The 17,018-nt window shown below is 42.1% G+C and overlaps 1 protein-coding gene across 1 annotated transcript in view; it reads left to right on the forward strand.

Annotated features, from left to right (window-relative positions):
- RIMS1 (regulating synaptic membrane exocytosis 1) overlaps positions 1-17,018 on the forward strand; it is a 517,496-nt gene that overhangs the window by 373,543 nt on the left and 126,935 nt on the right. Inside the window, exon 25 of the mRNA XM_015427952.1 lies at positions 7,330-7,401. Coding sequence (XP_015283438.1) covers positions 7,330-7,401 — 72 coding nt within the window. The remainder of the gene's footprint in view (positions 1-7,329; positions 7,402-17,018) is intronic.

Genomic DNA, 17,018 nt, shown 5'->3' on the forward strand with positions numbered 1-17,018 from the left:
CCATTGGGATATATGAGATGGCTACATCTGCCACCTGGAAACAAGTACCCCATTGGATACAGGCTTCAAGCGGGAGATCAGGGCATCAGTGATTGGTGAGATAGATGTTGCTAACCCAGCCTGATGTGCACCCATCCATGCCAAGAGGCGATTGGCTGGGAAGTGACTGGCACAGAGCTGGGTCAGGTATAAAGGGCAGGGAGGCAATCCCCTTATCTTTGTGGGTTGAAGTTGGTAAGTGGTAGGCTTGTCTGGTTACAGTGGTTTTGTGTGACTGTGTGAGAGGCTACTGATCTATTAGACATGGTCTCCATAACTACCTTGTTGCAACCCATCACCTTCCCCTGACTCATCTTTGGGCATGGAAGGGTTAGCAACATCTATCTCACCAATCACTGATGCCCTGATCTCCCGCTTGAAGCCTGTATCCAATGGGGTACTTGTTTCCAGGTGGCAGATGTAGCCATCTCATGTATCCCAGTGGAGTCCAGGCATTCCAATGGGGTTGCTATAGGGCTGTTTTGGTGTTGCGTTATAGCGCTATAGTGCTCTAAAATGAATGTTAAAAAAAAGACGGCGATCGCCCATGTGGGCAATAAAGGGCGGGAAATCGCGCTTCAGAAATGGTACAAGAATTTGAAGACCGCTTGGAAGCAGTTTACAGGTAAAACGCTTCAGCCACATTTCCTGAACAGGACAGAAGTGTTTCTGTCTGAAAGTGAAAATATATTCCGGTAGAAACCGTTAAGGAACATTCCTGTACTGGAATATATGGGCTGTCTGAAATTCCCCAAGATTTTAAAAGGGTAATGTGAAATTCATTTAAGGCGATGGGTTCAAATTTGCCAAACTGTGAGCTGAAGTGTAGCTTGTGTTATTTGAATCATGGGATAGCATATTTTGTGTAATCGGCACACTTAACCCTTTCCAAAATAAAAATACTGGAGACAGGTGAACTACGCCAGTGCTTTGGATTCTCTTTATATGCTGATCAGCCAAATAAGATATAAGTAAACGTCTTTCATTGGCATTTTTATTTTATAATGTATTGTAATTTTTATTTGAATCTTGGTGCCATCTTGTTCTTCAAATATGAGCATCATGTTCTATGTCCTGTGTATATTTCGTAATGTCTGATTCTTGCAGCTGAACATACTAACTGAGCTACTGAACTGTAACTTAAAATATCTAGATTTCCTACCCTTCTTGCTTAGTGTATGCCACACCTGGACAGCATTCCCACTTATTTCAATACAAACATGAACAAATCTTGTAACTCTATGAAAGATTGTTTAAAAAACCTAAAATAGGCAAAAGTATAGGTTCATGTTTCACAATATTTTACCCTGATTAGAAATCATTTCCACAAAGGCTGATGAAACTTCCATATTTTCCTTAGAGAAAAGAAGATTAAGGGGGCAGGATATGTTTGAATGATAGAAGAGAGTCAGAACTCTGGTCTATCCTATTCACCAACACCACAAGAAACTGGCCACAATCGAACACAGAGTTAAGTGTGCTTAGGTCCATTGAAATCATAGAGCTCTGACCTCAATAATGGATTGTGGCCAATGGGTTTAAGATACAGAAAAATAAAAGATTAAATAGTGGGGTGGTGGGAATTCCCAAACACTATATGTATTTGAACCATGCAGCTAGTAGTTTGAGGAGACTGAGGGGCCTGTTCCATGGAATTTTACAAGAAGCCTGGAAAGACACTTTTAACCCTAGTTCATTACCTGCTTTAGGTCAGGTAATCATAGAGACTCCTTCTTACTATAAGGTTCTGATTCTTGACAGCCAGCTAATCTATCCTAGTCTGGTAAAACCAACTGTGGTTTAAATGTATGAGCAGAATGTTCCTATTTTGATATTTGTTTTGCTTTCTCAGCCATTACCAGTATCCAGTTAGCAAGTACCTAGCACCTGGCTAAGGCCTGTCATCCATATACTTCTGGATTTCTATTGATAAGCAGTGTACCTGTTCCACCTCCATGTGCCAGTGGTTTAAATCTAAGCCTGTTAATTCAAATCCCTTTGTTATCATTGGCAATTAAATAGTTAACAAAGCTATCATTGCAATCATTTTTAATAGGTCTTGAATCTAGTACATTAACAGTGTCATATGAAGCAGAGTTATATGCTTCTAAGTCCATTAACTTCAATAGTCTTAGGTGGGTATAACTCTGGTTAGGATGGCACTGTAAGTTTGTACTTATACCAGAAGCATGGAGCTTCCAAAGCTCTAAAATATGATAACTGGAAAAGTATTGCAATTATTAACACATACAAACACCAACTGTGAAAATATTTTTATCCTCAAGCTTAGCCTTGAATGTGTGTTCTTGGATTTGCGTCAGTCTTAATGGTTTTGTATATAGGAATTTCATCCATCCTTTTTGGTCTAGATGCTATTTAAATTGGTAGCCCATGACCATAATTAACTGAGACCTCTAGTTATTCCTGATTTCTTTCTATTTGCTGCTGCTCTGCCATCTGCTTTCCCTTTCCTATTTATCAGTAGATAATAGATCCACCAAATCCACAACTGAGAAATGGAGAAAGTTTCACATTCATCTTATGCACAAACAATAAAGTTTCATGTCAGGCTTTCAGCAGGCTACAGTTTCTTCACCCTTTGCTTGCCTTGAAGGTTTCTCATATCACAAAATAAATAGCAGAATGTTGAACTAGGGAAATGAGGAGATAGAATTCATACAATAAATAAAACTGTTTTCTTTGCTTCAGTCAGCTGCTAATGTATTTACAATGTCATTAAAATCTGTACATGTTAATCTGTTAATCTGAATATCATAGACAAATTGAAGTCCCGTCTGCGTTATACTTACTTCAGTCAGTTGCTGTTACATCTTTAGATTACTTATCATGATAGTAGATAGGGCTTTTTGCCCTCTTTTTTGACCAAATCTCTCACATAGATAGCTAGTGTCTGATTAAGAGAATTCTCTCACAGAAGAAGTAAGGAAAAAGAGACATGTAGTATATGATGTCTTCTGTTCTAACAAGGTATTGAATAGGTAAACATTTTTGCTGAACCAATTCTAAAAGAGTCTTAAAAATTTGAAGACTCTGTTCCAGTTTATTCAGTTAGATCAAAATATCATGATATCCCTCTCCAATTAATCATTGACCCTTAGAGTCAGGAATGTCTACATTTAAGGAACAGCTTTTGCCAAATTAATGTGAAATCGTTTGCAAACACCTCTATGATACTTGGCCAAATATGTCCCCCAAATGGGAAACTGCTGGCAATGGCTCAAGCTAAGAAACTAATTTAGAAAAATGCATTCATTGATCTTTTGATTTTACAATGAGAGTCACTTCACATAACATAGCAAAGTTGATTTTCCATTTCTGCTATGTGTCAGCCATCTATATTCTGTGACGTATAAAGGCATTTACATGTCTGAAAGCACATAGTAAACACATACATCAAGGAGCCCTGGCCAATTACAAAGCTCAGTATTGTGGTTTTATACATGCAGTTGATATGTGGAGGAAATATGGGGACCTATTTTTAACCTAAATTTCTGCTGATGGAGGTAGTGAAAAAATCAGAAACCAGGCTGTTTTGGTGCATTTTAAATTTGTAAATTTACCTGAGATACAACTACATATGAAGTACAATGTAAGACACCATAAAGTAACTTTCAAAAAGGTTTGTTTATACAACCCCAAGTCTGCCAAATACTACTGCAAAATCCCATTCATTTCAAAGTACAGGATAAATTATATTAGCTGGAAAAACAAAGCAGTAATTCTGACACTGTTACTAACTACAGTGAAATGTGTAGCTGTCTTAACCTTTATGAACTGTTCCATTTTTATCATAGTTTTTGTAAAAAAAATCCTCTGAAACATTGAAAAGGAAAGAGAAAAATGGTTTATCACCAGACTGTTCTTGATTCATATGGATAACTTGATTGCATGTCTCCATCTTCACTGCATGTGACCATCTCTTTGTTTCTATCTGTTTCTATCCATTCTGTCCAAATTTCAATTCCATGTTTCCAAAACCTGTGAAGAACAACAGCGATGGAGTCTTGCATTCCAAAACAAGACTGTTTAAACCACCTAAGTGCTATTCCGGAAACAACACAGAGGTATCCTTGCTAAATTGTCTCCAAGTTCGCTGTACATAAAATATTGAGCAATGTAAAAAGCCATTCTTTCCTAGCTCTATACTCTACCATACCTGGCTTACTTAACATGGTTTTCCATTTCCTTTAAATATGCTAAATGCATTTTAGAAAATACATATTCATACATTTCAGCTCATGTGAATCCAGTAAAGCTACATTCTTTTTACTGGGACCTCATTTCCGGACAGGTACCAGAACATTTTGTCATCTGCAGATGAATTCATAGGAGAGTTAATTTGAGTTCATGGACTAGCTCTGGTCATACTTTTATCCAAGACATCTATAATGCGCAGTCATTATCTATGGGCTGCTGTCCTGTAACATCTCTTTAAGTATAACAGCTTATGAAGCAACTGCCAGAAAAACTATCAGAAATTTCTGTTGGGAAATGGGAATATACATAAGGGGGTAATGTAATTTAGCAGTATCATCACACATACACTGTATTCCTTAAATTCCCAGTAAAGATGTTCAGAAAGGAGATTATCTATAGAACTTCCTGTATTCGTGATATCTATTAAATGTCCAGCAAACAAAGGTTCTGGGGCATATTTCAAACCCAAAGGGGGTAGAACAAGGTAAAACAAAACAGAGCTGAGCTGGAGGACAATAAATCAGCAATAGCTAACCATGTCTCGTTTTGTTACCCAATGGACCATCAGGCAACATCCCAGCCAAGAGTGTGGCAACCCTGTAGCTGAGCTGGCATCCCTACATCCTAAGCAGAGGTACACCCTTCTAAGTCCATTGAAAGTCTCAGAAGGGTGTAATTCTGCTTAGGATGCCAATGTTAAGCTCCTGTTTTGATAGCCTAGAACATCACAATTCTCTGATGGATATAAAACAGGCACACAGTGGTTGTGATCACATGCACAGTTAGCCATGCCATAGGTGTGAATGCCGGGTGGATTTAAAGGGCGTGATCAGAAGCGAACATCTGAGAAGCACCCCGCACCAGTCGGCAACCCCTTTTGCTCTGCTGCAGAAGCAGAGACACCAGGGAAAGTCCAGTAGCAAAAGGGTTCCTACGGGCCACAGATGGACTTTCCCCTGTCTGATCGCTCCAGCATGCTCTCATGGCATCAGGATGGTCTCATCAGGCCATCCTGACTCTGTGGTGTTGTTCCCCCCCCCTTCTCATCATCGCAAACTCCATAGGGAGCCCTCAGTGCTGAGATGTGATTAATCGATTCCCCATTTAAGCGCATCGGGAACAAATGGGGGGGGGGAACCTGACTCACCCGTGGTTGAGTCTGATCACGCGGTGGTGAGCTGCCCCCGCAGCTTCAAAAGACTGTGTGATCATGCAACTGTGGGTCAAATTACTCCGGGGGAAATAGCCTCACTTCCCCCTGTGTTATCTCGCGTGTGTGACCGCCACCAATATTTTTTTGGCTCCATAAGTGTGGCAAGCTTTCAAACCCTGCATGGCATTCTTCATGAGTAGTTGTGTGCCTGGGTGTTCTTGCTTGAGAATAAAGAAAGTGGGGTGAAGGTTGCCAGCTTTCACCTGACTAATTGTCAGATCAAAAATATCCAGGTTCCTGACCATCATAATGGGCCTATGACAAAGTTATTTCAATATTGTTTCTGGATACCAATGCATGTTGTAGAACCTGTGATCTGGAAAAAAGTAAGACTTAAAAATAGTCTGTAATGTGTAGACTCAAATTCTGCTGACTAGCATAACTACAGAAAAGCAATTTCATGGGCTTCGGGAATGTTAGCAACCTACTGAGCAATTGGATGAGTTTGAAAATTTAAGTGTATTATCAAGCTGACATGTAGTTGTCTTTGTGCCACTTGCATAGCAAGGATGTGTGGCATAAAACTGGGCTCTTAGTGGCCTGTATTATGAGTATGCAACCTTAATTCATGCTACTAGCAAACTTGCAGAGAGAAAGTACGAAGGGTTTACTGAATAACTGCTCCATTTCCCCCAAAATCATCAGATTCTTTCAGAGTGGATCATGTGTTGTCTATGCAAATGAATATTTCAACCCCACATCTGAGCAACAGCAAGGAGTCTCTTGAAAAATCATAATAACATTGTGTTGATTAAATTATGATGCCATATACCACCAAGCAACAAACAATACAGCACACAGTCTAATATAGCCAGGAACAGCAAAACAAAACAACTGTGAGCTGAAATACCCGCAAGTATAAATGTACAAAAAGAGACTTCAATAAAGTGAAAAGAAGCATATAATAAGCAATATCAGTAACAAATATTACATATGGGAATGAATCCACACAATCCATGAAGAGAAACAGTCAAGTCCAGAGAAGATATCCAACACTTTTCCTAGGTAGTTTATAGTGTTTCATACTCCTGGTCCTTCCTCAGGAACAAAGAATTATGGGCTAGGTCTCCTAAGTTTTAATATGCACCTCTAGGGTTGCTTCTATGTGAACAGGACTAAACATGCCTTTTTGTACATTTATACTTGTGGGTATTTCAGCTCACAGTTGTTTTGTTTTGCTGTTCCTGGCCATATACCACCAAACAGAAATCAGTGGGCTTAGACTGGAGTAACTTTTCTTTGGATTTCACTATAAAAGCAGTAAAGGACTATCCATATCTATCATTGGTCTGACAACTATAGCTAATTTGAGTATATTCTGTGGTATATACTCTGGAATGTATTAGTCCAGGTACATTGTAATATTTTACCCAAATATTGAAAAGTTGTACTTCAACTCTTCATGAATTAGCTGAAAAATCATGAAAATTATATTGTGTGATAGTTGATGAATTAAAAACTGGGAAACATTTCAAAATTCCATTCTCTACATTCCCAGACAAGTTAAAATGTTATTTAATTTGACTGGTGGGCATAATACAGTCCTACAGATTTTAACCTTAAAGTTATATAATTTCTTTATTGCTAGACCTTAAATAACAGATAATCTGCTCTGTAGAGAATTCTAGAACTTTAGTGATACTTCCTTACCTATCAAGAATGAGTAGTAGCCGTGTCAAATCAAGTCAATTATTCTTTTGTTTCCCTCTTAGTGAGAACTTCAACTTTTACTCAAAGCCTTTATTCACTAACTGTTCATAAAACTAGTTTTCAGTCTTCCATCTACCAGCCAGTTTTAACTTTGTGATATATTTCCTATAATACTTGTTTTCTTTCTTTTTTGGCATGTCATTTCACAGGCAGTCCAGAAAAACGGAAAGATATAGCACCCAAAAACAAACTAGGAAAGGCTCCGCATCAGAAACAGAAAGGTAGGATTCATTCTATAATACACAACAATGTTGTTCCTCAGTCAGCTCAGCTGCATTATTAGAATGGTGTATAGGCCGTGACTATAGAATGTCATCTGTCTGAAAGAAACAATTAAATTTCAGGTTACAAAATAAGTGAAAATTAATTCTACTATCATTCTAACGTATGGCCTATCTGTGGTGAGAGAGACATTCTAGAGTACAACTTGCTTGGGGTCTCATCCATGGCAGTGTTGCATGTGCAGCTGACAAAGATTTGTACCACCAGCATTAAGCCCATGAAAGATGAGGTGGAGATCTTTTTGAGCCCATGGGCACCTTTGGAATTGTGACACAGGGTAGTGGGTGCAACCACAAAATGGCTGCCATGGGACGCGGAGCCACACACACACAAACACACACAGAGGAAACCAAATGCAGAGGACAAGAAGGCTAATTTTGGAAAATACACTGGGAAGGAGCAAGAGACAAAATAAAACCAACACTGTCCTGACAGCTGCTACCCAAGTGACATTATTTAAATTTGCACAGCCCGTCAGTTTTCCAGTGGCTAATCAGAGGCCCTTCTGGGCAGGAACCTCATCTAGCCCCACTCACTTTTTAAAAACACTTGGCATGCACAAGGAAGGTATTAGCGGATGCTGTAGATCGCATGAGGACCACATTGGGGCATTCTGTAAATTAATGCTCTCTGTTACAGTGCATTGGGGAGCCATTGTAGTACCATGTATGTTTCAAAGCTATTCCATTATGAACAGATAACAATGTTACTTTCTGAAGTGTGATGTTCATGGCACTAACTATGAAACAGAAAAGTTGACACTGAATCTGAGACTGAGAACCAGTTTGGTGCAGTGGAGCGCAGACTCTAATCTGGGAGAACCGGGCTTGATTCCCCACTCCTCCACATGCAGCTGCTGGTGTGACCTTGGGTCTGTCACAAGTTTTATGAGATGTTCTCACAACAGCGGTTCTCTCAAGAGTTCTCTCAGCCCCACCTACCTCTCAGGGTATCTGTTGTGGAGAGAGGAAGGGAAAGGAGATTGTAAGCCACTCTGAGACTCCTTTTGGTAGTTAAGGGCAGGGTATCGATCCAATCTTCATCATCTTTCTGTGTTGTTCAAAAGCTGCTTTAATATGGTAATAGAAATCCTTCTATATATCCACATTGGTTCATCTGTCTCTACTCTCTACAAATTACCTTTTTAACACTTACCTTTCTCTCATGCCTTTCCCTCACAATAGAATATTTTTTTTCTTCCTCTGCCTGATATAGTTCCTCATTTCCTATTTACAGGTTCCTTTACTTTGTTTTCTAACATGCAACATATACTAACATGTCAAATATACTTTAGAGTGCAATTGTGCGCAGGTTCTAGATACTTGTTCAGCGATAAGCACTTGAGAAACAGGATTGATGAAAGACTATGTTACAGGACAGAGCAGATGTGTGGGAAGTCTGGTGAATTCAAATGTAAAAGGGTTACAGTGGATATAGGGTTTCCAGACTACCCGGTAAGGCAGGAGTCCCCCGCCACCAGGACACATGGCCAATTCTCCCTCTAAGCTGTGGAGTCTTATGAGCAAAAATTCTACTTTGTGAGCTACTGGCATTAAAGTTGTGAGCAAGTGATTTAGTTACTGCATAAATTAGTTTGCTCTGGAGCCATCCTTCCTGAGCTAAGACCAAAAATGTGTGAGCCAGAGGCTAAAAGCTGTGAGCTAGCTCACACTAACTCAGCTTAGAGGGAACACTGCCCACTGCCCCACTGCCAATCAGCTGGCCAGTGGGGGAGGGACTTTCCCAGATAGAGTTGCCAGCCCCAAGGTCCAGGCAGGGGTTCCCCCACTTCTGGGGGCTTCAGTCTGCCCCCAACCAGCAGGCCGGCGGAGGAAGCTCTGCTCCCAAGAGTGACCACCCACCTGGCCACCAATGCTCCCTTCTAAGCTGTGGAGTCTTGTGAGCAAAAATTCTCCTTTGTGAGCTACTGGCATTAAAGTTGTGAGCAAGCGATTTGGCTTCTGCATAAATTAGTTTGCTCTGGAGCCATCCTTTCTGAGCCAAGACAAAAAGGTGTGAGCCGGAGGTTAAAAAACTGTGAGCTAGCTCACATTAACTCAGCTTAGAGAGAACACTGCTAGCCACCCCTCTTCCTCCCCTCCTGCCCCATTTAAAGGGCTTCAGTTAATCAGTGGGGCTTTTTGTGAGTGGGTTGGGGGACACAGTGCACGGGGCTGATTTCCCCCAGCAGTGTGCGCTGTGACCCTCACCCCACTCACAAAAAGACCCTTTAAAGGGTTTTTTTGTGAGCCAAGCATATGGCCTGCAACTCCTCTCTACCTCCCTCCTGCTAGATTTAAAGGGCCCTCCAACTGGTCGGCAGGCCACGTGATCCCTGCCAATCAGCTAAAGCCCTTTAAATCAGGCTGGAGGGAAGGGAGGGGGTGGCCGGGTGGGTGGCCACTCTTGGGGGCAGGGCTTTGGGCCATCCCCACCCACCCCGGAACACCCCACAAATCCCCCCACCAGAGCGACGTGGGGACCTGGCAACCCTATCCCCGGGAAAAGAGCAAAGCTCAGTCAGTGTTTCAATGAAGTGTCTACATCACTTCTGATGTGACCCTGAAGTAACATTATCACGTTTGCCCAAATACCAGAACATTGCCCCAATGTCGCTGCATGATGACATCACTTCCGGGTCACATTGGAAGTGATGTAGACATGTTGTTGCAATATCAGCTGGGCCTCCCCCCCCCCCATTCCTTGCCGGTTGCCAACCCTAAGTGCGCAGCACTGAAACGCTCCAGGTTGTGAATAGTTAGGAAGGAGATTGAAATGAATAAATAAATTGTGGAATTCATTGCCAGTGGATGTAGGGATGGCCATGAGTTTTAAAAAGGAATTAGAAAGGTTTGTGGAGGAGAGGTCCGTCAGCGGTTACTACTCATAGTAACTAAAGGGTAACTCAGTATTCAGATAACAACATTAAGGGTAAAGGCCTTAGGGTTGCTAACTCTTGCTTGTGAGGTTCCTGGAGCTTTGGAGGTGGAGCTGGCAGAAGGTGGAGTTTTTGGAGGGGAGAGATATCAGCAGGGATTTGGTTCTGTAGTTTACCCTCCAGAGCTCCCATTTCCTCCAGAGAAATTGATCTGTGTAGTCTGGAGATAAATTGTAATTTGGGGGAAATCCAGGCCTCACCAGGAGATTGACACGTATGTCCCGTTCATTATCTTAGTGTAGTTGATTGGCTGCTGTGTGAATAAGTTGCTAGACTAGATGGACCACTGGTCTGAACCAGTCAGACACTTCTTCCATTCTTAACCTGGGCAAAATGATATGGAATGGCATTAAGGGCACAAAAGATGTTGGCTCAACGAATGGTGTAGTGATGACCTGGGTACTGTGACACTCATCGATATAGCCGCAGGTTACACAGATCAGATGCAGTCAATTGAACAGGGAAATATTCTTTTTCCTCCTAGGAAGACAAATGCTTAACAGTTGTAGAAGGAGCAGTTGACAACTATCACTAAAGCAAACAGCTGCTTTGTATACAGTGTGTAGTATATAAAGAATCCAAGAGTAAGAATGACTGGAATGCACACATTACATTGATAAATATGAGCTGCAGTATCTTTATTAATCATGCTGTATCTCTACTGAATTGCTCATCTCTTATTTACAGTTTACCTCGCTTCTCCTTCCTTCCTTTCTAAATGCTCACTATATTGATTATGTGAATGCATTAAACTGTGTCAAATATACTGATTATAATTCGTTTTTTGTAAAACTGGTTATAGAAACTTTTCCCTATATTAAAATATTTTACCACTGTAAACATTTTGATACTAGTGTATTGGCATTGAACTTATAAAGAAGCTAGTCAAGATAGATCGGTATGCCCCTTAATTTGCCTCAGAGATTCATAAAGGTAGACTTGGTGGAGAGAAACAACAGCTGTGTGTAATGTCTTTGGCTTGTTTATGGTCCCTCCCTCTGTCTCAGTACCAGCCTCTATCATTAGGATCAGTATTTTCTGGGCCACCCCAATTGACCTGATGTGCGTCTTACATGTTTTAATTATATACACTTTTAGGCCACAATCCAACGTTGGTTAACGTGCTCTTAACATTGCTTTGGACTGTGGCCTTCTAGCTTTTTAAAAATGTATATTATTCTAGTAATTAAATCTCTGTATAATGACATCAAGACTATTTCAAAGCAAAACATTGACCATAGTAAATGTAGGTAACATTTAACATTCTGAAACATTAAGAACAGCAAACTCTATTCAATAGGTTTGCCATCCACTGATCTTGAAGGGGTCTCATTATTGTTTTTTGTTAGTGAATAGTTTGGCATATGAGATTTTTCCAGTCCTCTTTCTGGATTAGGAGCTGCCAGTTTTACACATCACTGTGTTTAAACTGCCTATATAGTGATTTAAAACAGGACCACTAATATGCGTGAATGTTTGCAAAATACAAAACATTGTCAGAGAAAATCATACAACCTAACCAAATCTTCAAATTACTTTAAAATATTATCTCTGTGAACAGCAGCTATAGTACCTGCCAGTTCTCACAGAATAATCAGTCATGGTTTTGTCAAATGATTATTTAGGTTTTATGACTGGCTACAGCTTTACCAAGCATGCTGAGCCCCCTACTGGTGGCAACGTGTTACCACAGAAGTATAAATAAATTAGTGATATTTGTGCAGAATGTATAATAAAATGTCAATTATTTTTACTATTATTTTACTGTATGCCTTATGAAATTTTATAATTTTATAATATGCCTTATGAATACACTAAGAATGAGGCCCGGTGTGGAAATAAATACAATGAGCTCCAGAAAGAGGCTCTGGGCGGATGCTCTGGCCTTGGGCACCCAGCGTCAATTTGCTGTGGTGACCCCAGCAGGGTATAATGACCATTTTCTCCAGGGGAACTGATCTCTGCCATCTAAAGAGCAGTTGTAATTCTGAGTGATCTCCAGCCCTCACCTGGAGATTGGCAGCAATGGTTCCCCAGGAGAAAAAGTACAGTCTTTCTCTACAGTGGAGACCAAAACAGCTTACATCATTCTCCTCTCCTCCTTTTGATCTGCACAGCAACCCTGTCAGGTAGGTTAGGCTGAAAGTCTGTGACTGGTCCGAAATCACCCACTCAACTTCCACAGCAAGAACCTGGGTCTGGCAGACCCTGCTCTGAAGTGCTAACTGCTACGCCTAGGTAACAATGGTTCCCCAGGAGGAAATGGCTGGTTTGGAGGGTAGAGTCTATGGCTTTGTACCTGTCTGAGGTCCCACCCCTCCTCAACCCCCACTCTCTCCAGGCTCCACCCCTCAAATCTCCAGGAATTTCCCAACCCCAAGGTGGCAACCCTATTTCCTTCCCAGCCAACCATCAACATACTGTTATCTGCCCCTCTGACTTCAGGTTTCCATTTCTTCCACCCTCCCTGTAGCCTTTACCTAGGAAAACTACAGTCTTTCTCGGCAGTGGGGACCCAAGCAAGAGGGAAGCAACCTCAGCAAGGTATAATGACACCAAGTCCATCCTGCAAAGCAGCTGTTTTCCCCAGGGGAGCTGATCTCTGCATCTGGAGAGCAGTTTTAATTCTGAGTGATCTCCAGCCCTCACCTGGAGATTAGTCAAGGACGAGAGATCACAGGACAGGCTGAACTTTGTAAGGAAAAACAACTGTGATATGATAACGAAACCTTCTTAGAGAAAAATATATCTTCTTTAATTATCCAGTGAATAATAAATCATTAAAGGTGTTTTCTTTGAAGTAAATTGGTCTCAAGTTTTTCTTTCTGATGGTACAGCGCTCAATAGACCGTTTCACTCAAGGTATTTTTTCTACTCCCTCTTCCTTTCTAACTTCCTTCTAACATGTTAGAAAGGAAGAGGGAGTAGAAAAAATACATATAAACCACATAATATTTCACCACCTTTTCATATCATTTTTTATCAACATTGAACACTTATTTATACAGTCTCATGCAATCTTACCCAATACTGTAAGTCTCTTAGCAGATTCTTAACAGGTAAACAATAATTCAGGTTTTCTGTAAAAGATAATGACTCCTAAGAATGAATAATATAATTTATACAACAGAAAATATAAACCACTGCATAATCTACTTACATATGGGCCAGGTCTCCTAAATTTAAGAAAGCACCTACAAGGGTTGCTACTATGTAAGTTGGACCAAACATGCCTCAGAGTAGCTAACCTACAGTTACATTTTATAAAAATACATTGAGCACAGCTGATGCTATCCTATTGACTCTTAAAGGTGTAACCTCCCTATTTACCTATGTATTACAAGTTGCCATCTCCAGGCAGCCAGTTTCTGGAGGTGTCCACCGAATTAATCTGTATTATAATATTATATATTATATTATAACCTGCTAGGTCAAATTTAAGACTCCCAATATCATATCAACTTGATAGTGGCATTATTGAACTGAATTATGACTTCTAACCACTCTGTTCTAAAGACTTCGGAGTCAGGGTTTGCCAACATGCTCGTCTGAATGTGTTTGTGATCCGGATGCCCGAGCAGACAAGGTTAGATGTGATAAGTCGTGCTGGGTGGGTGGGGGGGGAGGCATGCAGAGGGGAACCCCTCCCAAGCACAAAGCTTTACAAAGTCTTCCTCCAAGATAAAAGTTAACCAGATCTCTCCCCAGACTTACTTTCCCGAGAGGGCATTTTTAGCTGGGCAAGCAGACGCATGAAAGCAAGACATTCAGGAGTGATGTTATTGTTTTGTGTAAAAGTACAAGGAGCCTGACAGGCAGGGACCTCTACACGGATGGCAGAGGACTAGTGTAACCACATTTACTCAGACTTATAGTTGTGGGATTTACTTCTGAGTAAGAACGTTGCAGCTTTACAGCCCAAGTCCTTTCAGGCGATAATTGGCAATAAATCCAATAGTACTGTCATGGCTTTTCGGGTCAGCCGTTGACTGGCCTCCTGTCACCGTCCTGCCTGCGGGTTAGTCTGCCTTTCCCACTCCTTGTGACTTCCGTTGGGGCTCACCAGTTGGGGACCAAGGGTTGTGAAGTCCAAGGAGGGGATTCCCAAGGAAGAGGGAAGGTAGGCGTCAGAAAGGGGCTGTTGGGAGGGGTTACAGCATCCCTCCACCCCCCTGGGTGATCCGGCTTTCCTTGCTTTCTCTCCAGCAGGCAGGGCTCCCTCTCTCTCTACTTTCCCCCAAGCCAATCCTGTCTCCTCCCCAGCCACCTCCCTTCTTCCTTTTTATCCCTTCCTCGCTCCCTCTCTGCCCCTTTCAGGGTGCCCCGCCCCCGCATAAACCTGGGGACGCTGAAGCTGCCCCTTCTGCTTCTCCCTCCATGATGCCCATTAGGACCATCAGCTGCACTGAGTGGCGAGCCCGCCTCCATTGCTGCCCAGGTAGGCCAAGGTCCTGCTCGGCCAGGACCGCCTGCGTTGGGCATGGGGAGGGTGGCCCAGTTCCAGCCTGGCCTGCTCTCCTCCAGGGCTTGGGCCTCGGCTGGTCGCGGGCCCACCCAGCAGCCCCGTCCTAATGCTGCCGCAGCTCCTCCCTCTCGTCCTGAGTCGGGCGCAGGCCCCCACTGGTCTTCGGCACGGCACGGCTTGCCTCTCGCTGCCCTGCCATTGCACCACTGGGGCTGCCCCAGGCCTCCTTCTGCTGCCCTGCCGTCGTGCCTCTGGGATTGTTGCAGGCCTCCTCTGTTGCTCAGGTAAGTTGGGGGCAGGGAAGGAGCCCCAGCGTCGCTGCTTCGCCCTCCGTGGTCTCTCTCCCTGGGACCTCCCAGACAGGATCGGGACAAGTACTAACGCCCAAGTAAATGTGGGTAAGATTTGCAGCCCAAATAGGCATCAGAGCCCAAGTATTTCAATTTTTAGCGCTTAAGAAAGAAAGATATGGCAGTTCCAGAGGGTTTCTCAGTTCTTTGCAAACGGGGGGGGGGGGTAGCACCAAAAATTTTCAAGGGGTCTTGCAGTTACAAGCTGGTTATGCCCCTGCCATTAATCCAGCTTTCCCTGGACTCTCATACAGACTACAACCTTGAAATTACATTCATCTTTTTTTTTTTTTGCAGTAGTCAGGTTTTAAAAAGTTATCTTTTTAAAAATATATATCATATCCTGTTTTAAAAGCAGGTGGCCCCTTTGAATTATTTGAAGTTCCTCCTAACCACCAAGTCAGGTGGTCTTATACTTAAAAATTATACCTATCAGCATGTTTAAAATAATATATAATTCGACCAATTGGATTACAAAATACTTGTTGAAAAAATCCATCTGAACAAACAGGAGGGGTGACAGAGCCAGTCTTAATCAATTTGAACTGTCCTTGATTTCACTGGGAAAACCTAGCATGTGCTTTACTCATTCATACAACATTCACTCATTCATACAACAACGTGTATATATTGAGAAAGATTTACTCTCATGTTGCACTTAAAATCAATGGGATTTATATGAATTCCATGGGACTTATTCTAACCTAAGGTGTGTTCAGGTTGCAGGATAAAGCACTCAGCTGTGGCTACATAGTGCCTATGGATTCTAATATTTTAACAATCTTGATACATACATCACAAGAATTAGTATTCTCCCCATTCTAGTAATCCAGGTCAATTATCATCATTTTAACACTATTGTCATTTCAAAAAACATGCAAGGTTCTAGAGTCAGGTTATAGATCCTTCCTTTGGTCCTTGCTATTCTAGGTCTAAACCCATTTATCTGGACCTACAGATTTCAGCATGACTTATATTAATGAGCTGCTTCAATGCTGATTTCCTGTTCAGACATAACTTCCATGATTCATTTATTTATACTCGGTTTTCCTCCCTCAATGGGGATCCAAAGCAACTTACAACATCATTTTCCCCTCCATCATTCCGTGATGGGAAACCACGTGTGCCGGTCATGCTTGTGGGGGAGAGTGCCGTCGAGTCACAGCTGCCAGTGCCTGCCTTCGCAGCACGACCCTGGGATTCCTTGGTGGTCTCCCATCTGAATACTAGTCAGGGCCGACTCTGCTGAGCTTCCGAGATCTGCCCAAGGTCTGGCTATCCAGGCTTCCAGGCATCGGGTTTCAGAGGGTGGCCATGTAGATCTGGAGTAGAACAGTTGGATTCGAGGCCAGTGGCCCCTTAGAGATTAGCAAGGGATCTCCCCTTCTGCTCTAGTGTGTCTGACAACAAGGGAGCTTTGACTCTCTAAAGCTTGCACCTTGAAGCTCTTGTTAGTTTCTAGGGTAAATCCAGGTGGGGTAGCCCTGTTGGTCTGAAGCAGCAGAACAAAATTTGAGTCCAATTTAAGACCAACCAAGTTTTATTCAAGGTATAAGCTTTCATGGGAATGCACACTTCTTCAGATCTGCATGCGCAGGAAAGCTTATACCCAGAATAAAACTTAGTTGGTCTTAAAGATGCCACTGGCCTCACACATTAGGTGTTACTGGACTTCAATATAAATGCATAGGGTTGTGTGCCTTGTGTGTTGTGCCTAAGCTTGAAACTCCACACAGTCTGTCTCTGTCTCTGTCTCTGTCTCTGTCTCTGTCTCTGTCTCTGTCTCTGTCTCTGTCTCTGTCT

This window comes from Gekko japonicus, unplaced genomic scaffold (assembly GCF_001447785.1).
Source record: "Gekko japonicus isolate JY-2015 unplaced genomic scaffold, Gekko_japonicus_V1.1 scaffold826, whole genome shotgun sequence".
In the NCBI taxonomy this organism is placed as follows: domain Eukaryota; kingdom Metazoa; phylum Chordata; class Lepidosauria; order Squamata; family Gekkonidae; genus Gekko; species Gekko japonicus.